General features: G+C 38.7%; 1 protein-coding gene across 1 annotated transcript; it reads left to right on the top strand.

Moving 5' to 3' along the window:
* Positions 1–8428: 8428 nt before the first annotated feature.
* Positions 8429–12091, top strand: RPS6 (ribosomal protein S6). The gene is made up of 6 exons (XM_066257338.1): positions 8429–8522; positions 9037–9168; positions 9585–9795; positions 9976–10122; positions 11687–11844; positions 11954–12091. Exons 1-6 carry the CDS (start codon positions 8517–8519, stop codon positions 12047–12049), a joined length of 750 nt encoding a protein of 249 aa, XP_066113435.1. The 5' UTR covers positions 8429–8516; the 3' UTR covers positions 12050–12091.
* Positions 12092–12151: the final 60 nt, after the last annotated feature.

Here is a 12151-nt window from a genome sequence, read left to right as displayed (position 1 = left end):
TCCAAATACCATGCCCTACTCAATGGAAATAGAGTTCCTGAGAAAACTAGTTGATTCAGAATCTGTGGCAATCTAAGAACAAGTGAATCTAGGATATCTGTGACAATAAGAAATAAATGTCTCAAAGACTAATGTATTTATGTCAAAAGGATAAAAAGGTAGTTTAAAGATATTTTTAATCTAAATCTGAGGAAACCATCAGACATCTCCAGAATGTGGGTTATTCTCCAAGACAACTGACTTGGAATCTTTAAATTAATGTCATAAGAAGTAAAGAAAATAAAGGTGGTGGTGCTGGGAGAAATTGCTCTCAACTAATAGACTCTAAAGAGAGTAAATAATCATATTCAGTTGTGAACTTTAGTTCCTGGACAGTGTGAGGATGGGGAAGGGAAAGCTAAAGAAGATATTGGGGTGATTGGTAAAATTTATATATGGTACCTAAATAAAATTAAGTTTTAGGTGTGATTATGATATTGAGGGTATGGGGCAGAGTACCTTATTCTTAGGAGATGCACTCTGAAATATTCAGAGGTGACATATCATGATATTTGAAATTTACTTTTATGTGGCTCAGAAAAAATGTGTGTGCATGTGTAATACAGTGTGTCCGTAAAGTCATGGTGCACTTTTGACCGGTCACAGAAAAGCAACAAAAGACGATAGAAATGTGGAATCTGCATCAAATAAAAGGAAAACTGTCCCAGTTTCATACCTATTCAGTGCAGTTCAATATGAGTTCATGCACAGATTTTTTAGGGATCCTTAAGTAGCTATCCCAGATAGCCTCTACAGACTCGTCACTGACTGATGGCCTACCAGAACGGGGTTTCTCCACCAAACTGCCAGTTTCCTTCAACTGCTTATCCCACTGAGTAATGTTATTCCTATGTGGTGGCACTTCGTTATAAACACGCCGATATTCACGTTGCACTTTGGTCACAGATTCGAATTTAGCGAGCCACAGAACACACTGAACTTTCCTCTGTACCATCTTGACTGGCATGGCCGTGGGCTGCTCCGCTGTATACACGGTGTTATGTCATCATCTGCGCATGCGCACATGCTGCCACACTGTCCTACAGAAGCTGGGAGGGTTTTCCTTTTATTTGGTGCAGCTTTCACATTTCTGTCATCTTTTGTTGCTTTCCTGTGACCACTCAAAAGTGCTCCATGACTTTACGGACACACTGTAGATACAACTTTGTAACTAGTAGGAATTGCTGAGTCAGAAATGACACCTAGATTTGTCTTGTCACAGGTGCCATCACTTAGATGGGAAACTCTGAAAGAAAAGCAGGCATATAGAGAGTGATGAGACCAAATAGAAAATGGAGCTGAAATCCTAACTATTACTTCCATTCTTCAAAAGTTTTCAGGTAATTCTAAAACTTACAACCAAGATTGCATACCTAGGATACCTGCTTTCAACACTGCTAGTTGACATTTTACTGAAAGACCTTGCCAGAGCAATTAGTCAAGAAAAATGAATAGAAAGTACTCAAATTGGAAACAAAGAAGCAGAACTACCTCTATTCACAGATGGCATAATCACACATATGGACAATCCCAAAGAACCCATAAGAATGCTATCAGAGCTAATAACTAAATTCAGGGAATTTAGGAAATAAGATGAACACAATAAAATATGCTGTGTTTCTATATAGCAGTCATGACAATATAAAAAGTAAATTAAGCCTGACCAGGCGGTGGCGCAGTGGATAGAGAGTCGGACTGGGATGCAGAAGACCCAGGTTTGAGACCCTGAGGTTGCTAACTTTAGCATGGGCTCATCTGGTTTGAGCAAAAGCTCACCAGCTTGGACCCAAGGTTGCTGGCTCGAGCAAGGGGTTACTTGGTCGCTGTAGCCCCACCGTCAAGGCACATATGAGAAAGCAATCAATGAACAACTAAAGTGCCGCAATATGCAACGAAAAACTAATGATTGATGCTTCTCATCTCTCTGTTCCTGTCTGTCTGTCCCTGTCTATCCTTCTCACTGTCTCTGTAAATAATAATAATAATAATAAAAAGTAAATTAAGAAAATAATCCAAAGAAAGCATTGACCTGGAATGCTGAGGTTGCTGGTTCAAAATCCTGGGCTTGCCCAGTCAAGGCACATATGGGAGTTGCTGCTTCCTGCTCCTCTCCCTTCTTGTTCTCTCTCTCTCTCTCCCTTCTCTAAAATAAATAAAGTCTTAAAAAAACCTTTTTTAATAATAATAATAAATTTCAAAAAAAGAAAGTAATCCAAATAATAAAATTAGTCAAGGAGCTTAAAGACTTGCACACTGAAAACCATAAAACATTGCTGAAATAAATTCAGACCTAAATACATAGAATACATAAAATACATAGAATACATAAAATACATCCTATGTTCATGAATTGGAAAATTTAATATTATATATATAGTTGGCAATGCTTCCCAAATTGATCTACAGATTAAATGTAATCCTTATCAAACTTCCAAGAGCACAATTTGCATAAATGGTCATAAAATTCATATAGAATTTCAAGGAATCTCAAAGAATTAAAACAATCTTGAAAAAGAACAAAGTTAAGCCTTCACACTTACTTTTAAACTTACTTCAAAGTTAAAAATAAAAACAGTGTGGTACTGACATAAGGATAAATATAGACAAATGGAATAGAATTGACAGCAAGTAAACTCATACATGTATGGCCAATTTTCTAAAAGGATGACAAAATTTATTAATGAGGGAAAAAAATAGCTTCTTTAGCAAGTGGTGGTAGGACAGCTGAGTATACACCTGCAAAAGAATGAAGTTAGACTCTTTACCTCACACCATATTAACAACTTAACTCAAAATGGGTCAACAACCATTTTTAAATTGAATTTATTGGGGTGACAGTGGTTAACATAATTATATAGGTTTCAGGTGCCCAATTCTACAACACATCTCTATACACCATATTTTGTTTACCCCCCCCCCCCAGATCAACAACCATTTTGAACTGAAACCATAAAATTCTTGGAAGAAAACATACAGGTAAATCATCACGACTTTGGATTTGGCAATAGATTTGTCTCAGATACGACATCAAAAGCATAATCAACTATAGAAAAAATAATTGACCTCATCTAAGGTGATCAACTTTTTTTTTTTAATTTTATTTATTTATTTATTTTTTACAAAGACAGAGAGTGAGTCAGAGAGAGGGATAGACAGGGACAGAAAGAGATGAGAAGCATCAATCATTAGTTTTTCATTGCACATTACAACACCCTAGTTGTTCATTGATTGCTTTCTCATATGTGCCTTGACCGCGGGCCTTCAGCAGACCAAGTAACCCCTTGCTGGAGCCAGCAACCTTGGGGTTCAAGCTGGTGGGCTTTTGCTCAAACCAGATGAGCCCGCGCTCAAGCTGGTGACCTCGGGTCTCAAACCTGGGTCCTCTGCATCCCAGTCTAACGCTCTATCCACTGCGCCACTGCCTAGTCAGGCTAAGGTGATCAACTTTTTTACAATGAAAAGGAGAACAAAAATAAATTGAAAAAAACAATATCATAAATAAAAGAAACATTTTATTCATTGCAACCATAATACACTATATGATATATGCATAATAAAAACATTTGTAATATTTTATATTGTAATTATGCTTACATAATTATTAATTTTTAATAATTGTAAGAAAAAAGTACTCATTTGGTAAAACTAAATATTAAACAAAAGCACTAATTTGAAGTGATATTTGGGTGTATTTATCATTTTCTAATTTAAAACCGTCTGTTTTGTGCAACTATTTAATCAGAATGCATTATTAATAGATATGGTTTGAGGTTAGATTTCCACTTTAAAACTCGAGTTTTGGGAAAATGTTTGTAAATAAAATTATACGTATTTGGAAATTGTTAAATAGATAATGAATTAATAAAATGTGAATAGTGCTTACCTGTATATGATTGAATATTCACTGAGAAAGAAATAATTGTGAGTCTACAATGTCATATGTGCCATGTCGTGTTTCAGTAAGAAGTACACAAAGCCATTTGCATGCTCGGTATATCGCGTGCTCTCTCAAGGTCTCCTATGCAGAGCGCATGTATCTCATAATCGTGTCTCGCAGCACTGTACTGATCATTGACAAATTGTCATGTCAATTACAAATATGTCACATCACACGCAATGGATTGACTCTGCATTGATCGAATATGGACATTTACAGATTAGTCTTCCAATATCAAAAAGGAAGACATGTAGGAGGACACTTTTTGAGGGAGGACGGATCTTACAAAAGGACTCTCCTCCCTAAAGGAGGATGATTGGTCACCTTACTTCATCAAAATTTAAAATGATTGTTTATCAAAGGTAATCACCAAGGAAGTAAAAACACCTACAGAATGAGAGAAAATATTTGCACCTCATTTATTTAATAAGGGTGAAGTATTTAGAATATATGATTTAAAGAACTCTTACAGCTCAACAAGACAAGCCAATTCAAAAATGGGCAAAGACACCTGGCCTGTGGTGGTGGTGTAGTGTAAAAAATATTAACCTGGAATGCTGAGGTCACTGGTTTGAAACTCTGGGCTTGCCGATCAAGGCACATACAGGAAGCAACTACTACTGTAGTAACAGTTGATGCTTCCCACTTCTCCTCTCTCTCTCTCTCTCCTCTCTGTAAACATCAATAAATAATAATAATAATAAACACTTTTAAAATGGGCAAAGAGCCCTTGTGCACTGTGGTGAGATTATAAAATGGTGCAACTACTATGGAAAAACAGTACGAAGGTTCCTCAAAAAAATTAAAAATAGAACTACCATGTGATCCAGCACTCCTGCTTCTGGGTATACTGCCAAAAGAACTGAAAGTAAGGTCTTGAAGAGATATATGTACACCTATGAACACAGCAGCATTAGTCACAATAGCTGAGCGTTGGAAGCAACACAAAGTTCAACAATAGATGAATAAATAAAATGTGGTATATAGATACAATAATGACATATTATTCACCCTGGCAAAGGAAGGAAATCCTGTCAAACACTACAACATGGATGAATCTTGAGGACATTATGTTAAGAGAAATAAGCCAATCAAAAAAACAACTACTGTATGATTTCACTTACAGGCAGTATTTTTTTTTTTTCCCCTCCCCACACTGCCAGTATTTTTTATTTTATTATTTTATTTTTTTTATTTTACTTATTTTATTTTATTATTTTATTTTATTTTTAGCGTGTGCACACACACGTGCTCCCAAGAGGGAGAGAGAGACAGAAAGACAGAAAGGGAGAGAGATGAGTAGCATCAGTTCTTCATTGCAGCACCTTAGTTCATCGATTATTTTCTCATATGTTCCTTGACTGGGACTCCCCTTGGTTAAGCCAGAAACGTTGGGCTCAAGCCAGAAAACTTGGGATTCAAGCCAGCAACCATGTCTATGATCCCACGCTCAAGCTGGTGACCCCATGCTCAAGCTGGTGAGCCCACACTCAAGCCAGTGACCTCGGGGTTTCACACCTCAGTCCTCTGCATCCCAGTTGGATGGATGCTTTATCCACTGCACCACTGCCTGGTCAAGCTAGGTAGTATTTAAAGTAGTAAAATTCATAGAAAGAGAAAGCATGGTGGTTACTGGAGTCTGGGAGGTCAGGGAGAAGGAAGTTGTTGTTTAATGGGTATAGAGGTCTAGTTTTGCAAAATAAAAAAGTTCTGAAGATCTGTTTCACCACAGTGTGAATATGCTTAATACCATTGAATTGTATACTTAAAAATGGTTAAGATGGCAAATGTGTTTTTAACCATCACGAAAAAAAAAAGCATAAATAAAGAAACCTGGGTAATAGTCCTGAACTTTACTGTTTGCCTCACGTGAACTCACTACCACTACTTCAATAAAAATAAACAGAACTAAAAGAAATGTACAAAGGACTTGAATAGACATTTCTCCAAAGAAGACAAATGGTCAACAAGTACTTTAAAAGATGCTCAACATCATTAGGAAAATAAAAATCAAAACCACAGTCAGGTACCACTTCGCATTCACAAGGATGGCTATATTTTTTTTTTAAAAAAGAAAGAATAAACTAACAACTGTTGGGTAGAATGTGGAGAAATTTAAAAAATTATTCATTGCTGGTGGAAATGTAATGTAGTTCAGCTACTGTGAAAATAGTTCCTCCAGGAGTTAAACACAGAATTACCAAATGACTCAGTGACTCCACTCCTAGGTATATACTTCAAAGAATTGAAAACAGGTACTCAGACATACCAGAACTATTCACAATAGCCAAAGGTTGGAAACAGCCCAAAAATCCATTATAGATAAATGGATTAAAAATTGTGATCCATATGTAGTGAATTTTATTGTCATAAAAAGAATGAAGTATTGATACATGCTACAACATGGATGAACTTCAAACACATTGGAAGCCACACATAAAGATCACATATTGAATAACTCCATTTAAAAGAAATACCTGTATACAGAATAAGTAAATCATAAAGACAGAACACAGATTGTGGTTGCCAGTAGTTGATGAAAGACAGAAATGGGAAGCAACTGTTTAATGGTGCAGGGTTTCCTTTGGGGATGATGAAAATGTTTGGAACTATATAGAGGTGGTGATCACACACATTGTGAATATACTAAATGCATTCCACTGAATTGTTCAATTAAAAATTATTTTTATGCCTGACCAGGCGGTGGCGCAGTGGATAGAGCGTCGGACTGGGATGCAGAAGACCAAGGTTCGAAACCCTGAGGTCACCAGCTTGAGCGCGGGCTCATCTGGTTTGAGCAAAAAGCTCACCAGCTTGAGCCCAAGGTCGCTGGCTCAAGCAAGGGGTTACTCGGTCTGCTGAAGGCCCGCGGCCAAGGCACATATGAGAAAGCAATCAATGAACGACTAGGAAGTGGCAACACACAACGAAAAACTAATGATTGATGCTTCTCATCTCTCCGTTCCTGTCTGTCCCTGTCTATCCCTCTCTCTGTCTCTGTAAAGGAAAAAAAAAATTATTTTTATGTCAATTTTACCTCAACAAAAAATTATACCGAGATTTTAAGTGTGTCATTTCACCAGCACTTTATATATTTACATCAGATGAACAGGATTTAGAATTTTTCAACTTTGAATGTGAAGCAGGCCTAAATGCAAAACTTTGTGATAACACAGTGAAAAATGGGATACAATAATCTTGAAAAGTAAAAATTTTGTTAACTTGAAATGCATGAGTTTTCCTGAAGAAAAACATGTAAGAGACAATAAATATTCCTTCCTTTGGGTACACCTTCAATGTGGGCTTCAGAGTTAGATCACCTGGGTTCTCATTCCCCTTCTCCCAGGAATGTTCAGGAGTACTATCAAATGCACTGTACCTTTCTCATATCTTTCTATACTATAAAGAGCTGCACCATTAATGATTCAAGAATTATTGTAATCACTTATTCTCCCTCTGATGGCTGGCACTATAACACACTATAATAAACTAATATTCACCAGAGCTAGGTTTATACTCTCTAAAAATACTTACTGAGCACTTATGTGCCATGCATTTTGCTGCCTCCTGGTATGCATACCATGGTAAAACTGAGACATGAATCCTTCCTTAACTTTTCATCTAGTAGACGAGATAGACCATAACTCATTTACGTATAATGACTAAGTTCTATTAAGGAAATGAGAGGTATACTATTTGAGACAGTGTGGTCAGGAAAGGGTTCTCTTTAGGGACCTCTTATGTGAAAGCTCTGCATGGTGTTGTTAACCAATGGCAATAAGTGAGTTTGGGACTGTGGAGAGGTTGTAACGCCAGAATAGGAGTTTGAAAAGTTTTTGACTTCATTGAAAAATATATGGTGCATTCCCAGCAAATGAGTCATATAATTTTGCGGGCTTTAAAAAAAAAATCGCAGAGGCAAGACATAAAGCAAGGAGACGAAGAGGTACCGATGATGGCCTGGACTTTGGCTAATTGTGATTGGCTAGCGCGACAGGGTGACGGAAAATGTCATTTTGTGATAGAACAACGATTACAGAGCTGTTGGAGGACAAGCAAATGATCACGTATTTAAAAGAAAAACAATCAAGGCTGTCGGGTGTCTTGCTGTGAACCACCGGACCGGAACAAGACACATTCTCAAACCGTAAATCTTCCCACGGAGTCCGAGGTACAGAAGAACCAGAGAGCTGAACTGCGGTCCCGCCCTCCTTCTTTGGCAGCATCAGATGCAGACTGTCCGAGACAGAGCTAGGGCTCCGCACTAGCCAAGGGTAACGGGGAAAGGTGAGGCAGGGGTCTAACCATCAGAACTAAACTAGCAACCAGGATAAAACTCGGGCACATGTGTGACTAGAACTCCCAAGTCAATTTCCCTACTGAGTATTAGTCCCACCCCGGAAGTGACGACTACTACAGTCACTTCCGCCATCCCAGTGTTTTGTCCGTCTCGCGAGAACTGGAAGTGACTATGTGATATAGGCTAAGCGGAAGTCGGGCCTCTTTTTCGTGGCGCCTCCAAGGCGGCTTGTGCTTCAGCATGAAGGTAGGAAGAGAGGGCGGGTTTGGGGTTAGGGTTGGTGAACGTTTATCGGTCCCCAGAACACGGCATTGCCTCGATCGCGACTCTTCAAAAGCTTGGTTGTAGGTAGAGAAGGGTCTGGTGTAAGAGAAAGGTCACTCTTACGGGGCTGGAGCTCTCTGGGAGAGCGGATGGCGAGCGATTGCCGCTGGGGCTGCGTTTGCCTGGGAACATAATGGTGGCGACGTCCTTGGGCCTACCGGGACAGATACGGACCTGTCTTTGGTTGGGCTTCTTACTCCGTGAGGGTGAACGACTGCGGAAAACCGCTCGCCCTTGCAGCCATTCCTCAGGGCTTGGTAAAAGCTGTCCTGTTTTTTAGCGCGGTGCTTCTTGCGTTTTGTTGTGAATAAGGTCGGTATCAAGTCCTCTGTTGATTGTGTGGGAATGGCGTGGGTTTTAGCAGTGAAATAAACCTTAGTGGGTGGTTCTCTGCTAATAATAAAGCTCTCCCCTCCTCCCTTTCCCAATCCTTTAGCTGAACATCTCTTTCCCAGCCACTGGCTGCCAGAAAGTCATCGAAGTGGACGATGAACGCAAACTTAGAACATTTTATGAGAAGCGTATGGCCACAGAAGTTGCTGCTGATGCTCTGGGTGAAGAGTGGAAGGTAAGAGCGGGAAACGGAATTGAATTGTTGCATCTAGAGTATTTGAGAGCGGTAGTAACGCAGGCCTTGGGTTATTTACTTCCAGACATCATCTTGGAAAGTTAGAGCTGTCACTTTACTTTTTGGAAGGGGTTTATAGAGCAAACGAGAAAACATAATTACGAAATTGCGCTGCAAGCTAATGGTCCCCAAGGGTGTATTTAAAAGTGCCAGGAAGGGCTGTTTCTGGTTTGCCACCACCTCAGGTAAAACAGGTGAGCAGTAAGGCTTGATTGAAAGGAATTTGCTTATTGAACTTGGCAAATTGTAAATGTAGGCAAAACTGAGTGACCAGGGAAGTTTATTAAGTTTCGAAAAGTACTTAATGGGCTGCACTTAGAATTGAGAACGTAACGTGTCCTTGTGTTCTCCTGCAGGGTTACGTGGTGCGGATCAGCGGTGGGAATGACAAACAAGGTTTCCCCATGAAGCAGGGCGTCCTGACCCATGGCCGCGTCCGCCTGCTGCTGAGTAAGGGGCATTCCTGCTACAGGCCCCGGAGGACTGGGGAGCGGAAGCGCAAGTCTGTCCGGGGTTGCATTGTGGATGCCAATCTCAGTGTTCTCAACTTGGTCATTGTGAAGAAAGGTGAGGCTTGTGTTCTTGAATTCAGTTACTGTTGACGTTATTTATAGCTGATTGTCCAAATGCTTTGCCATTTCGTTTGGCCAGTGGGGTTTTGTTTTGTTTTATTACCAATGTGTAAACAGTTACTCAGGGTTCTTTCTAAGGAAGTTGAATTAAAACGTTTTTGTACACGTTTCATAGGGGAGAAAGATATTCCTGGTCTTACTGACACTACTGTGCCTCGTCGCCTGGGTCCCAAAAGAGCTAGCAGGATTCGCAAACTTTTCAATCTCTCCAAAGAAGACGACGTTCGCCAGTATGTTGTGAGAAAGCCCCTAAACAAAGAAGGTAAGGGAGTTTATGAAATTTAGGGCTTGCTTGATTTCCGTAATCTGTCAGTAGTGTTTTGAGTGCTCATTAGAAGATAAACTCTACCTATAATTTACCTGGAGTTTATAGGAAAATATCTGAGTCGAGATAATGCATTTCGTATTGAACCTTGTTACATCCAGTGTCTTTTATCTTTGTTTATCCTTTTTTTTTTTCCAATGCCCTCAATCTAGACTAGTATTTCTTGAAAATTTTGTTAGTCTTTGATATATAACTGTATCCAAAGATAACATGTACCAGACATTTAAGTTCAGTTTCTGGGTTAAGAGTTGAATGAATGACAGAAAATTATAGGACTGTAATTGAATGTTCTCTCATGTCCTACATACTTTTGCTCTTTTCTATCAGAGGTTCTAATATTTTGTTTATAAAAGAAATACGTGCTTTCATTAGCAGAACTTGCTTTAACTTCTGATGCTCATTTTCTTCATCTGTGGGATGTGGACAGCAATAGTAAGAGGTGTGAGAACTAGAAGTTAAAAAAGTACTGTATTCAGAACACTAGGGCCATGATAGTTTGGGATTTTGAAGTTTAATATTTTAAGAAGGTACATTGTTAAGCAACGTAACCCATCACTAGCGTGGTCTGTAGATGCAATGCTCTGTGACATTAATATTTCTGTAGTGAAGTGCATAAATATTTAAATGGGTAGCATATCAGTTCAGGTTGGGTTTTTCCTGGCAAATCTGAAAAAAATTGGGTTTTGGTTTTCAGGTCAACCTATACCTGGCTGATAGTATTCATTGGCCACTCATTCTACATATTAGGATATCACCTATGTGCTGAGTACTATTTTAAAGGTTGAGGATACAGTAGAGACAAATGATTAGCCTCGTGAAACTTAAACTTTTTGTAGGTGTAATTGGAGAGACTTGAACTCTAAAGCAGATCGGTATTCCATAGGATACTGAATTTAAATCAAAGGAAAAACAGTATTCTATGCAGAACATGTTGTACATTCCAATGTTAATGGTTCTCTGGATTGGCAGGAAAGTATAGATTCAAGCTAAATGGGACTTCAAAGTATGGTGGGATGATAATGCTTTCCTTAGTTTTCAGACTGCTAAAAGAATACTGTTGTGTCTTAAGGTACAAAAATACTTAATACCCTGATATGATAGTATAGTTGTGGAAGGGAAATTTGGACTTCATTAAGGAAAGGAGCCTTAATTTACATATGATTTTGAGCTTAATATCCAAACTAGGTATGGTTTAACTAAGCTATTTTATGAGGATTAAATGTACTAATTAGGAAAACACTGGCAGCTAGTAAATCAAGTTAGCTTGGTCACTTTTTGGAAGGACTTCAGTTTTCTTTAATTTGGACAATAGCGCATTTTGGATTATGCTAACAGTGGTATTTTAAGTTACAGAATATTTTAATTTGGGAGAGGTCTCATACCAGTATGTTTTCAGAGATAATACTAAGTCAAGTTTGTAGCTGTAAAGTTTTTAAAGTGTAGATGTGTATTCTAACAAACGAGCATTGAGAGGTGATTAAGCTATTATCTGAATTTTTAGGTAAGAAACCTAGGACCAAAGCACCCAAAATCCAGCGTCTTGTTACTCCACGTGTCCTGCAACACAAACGTCGGCGTATTGCTCTGAAGAAACAGCGTACTAAGAAAAATAAAGAAGAGGCCGCAGAATATGCTAAACTTTTGGCTAAGAGAATGAAGGTCAGTCTAAGATGATTGGGTGAAGAAGGCAGAGGAGTCAGGCCTCACTTTTGGGTTTGCCTTTTTAATGAAGACAAGTTTTGAATGACTGCTTTTCTGTTTTGTTTAGGAGGCCAAAGAAAAACGCCAGGAACAGATTGCCAAGAGACGTAGGCTGTCCTCTCTGAGAGCTTCTACTTCTAAGTCTGAGTCCAGTCAAAAATGAGATTTTTCTAACAGTGAAAAATAAAGAACAACAAATATCAAACTCTTTTATTGACTTTTCATTGATGATGAAATTTAGATAAGTGAGAAACTCGGGTCAAAG

The sequence above is a fragment of the Saccopteryx bilineata genome, chromosome 2 (assembly GCF_036850765.1).
Source record: "Saccopteryx bilineata isolate mSacBil1 chromosome 2, mSacBil1_pri_phased_curated, whole genome shotgun sequence".
In the NCBI taxonomy this organism is placed as follows: domain Eukaryota; kingdom Metazoa; phylum Chordata; class Mammalia; order Chiroptera; family Emballonuridae; genus Saccopteryx; species Saccopteryx bilineata.
This window is presented reverse-complemented; position numbering and strand designations above follow the sequence as displayed.

Excerpts from the sequence above, each read along its gene's own strand:
- RPS6 (XM_066257338.1), top strand. Across the intron at positions 9,169-9,584 it reads CTCTGGGTGAAGAGTGGAAG|GGTTACGTGGTGCGGATCAG; the intron begins GTAAGAGCGGGA and ends GTTCTCCTGCAG. Across the intron at positions 9,796-9,975 it reads CTTGGTCATTGTGAAGAAAG|GGGAGAAAGATATTCCTGGT; the intron begins GTGAGGCTTGTG and ends CACGTTTCATAG.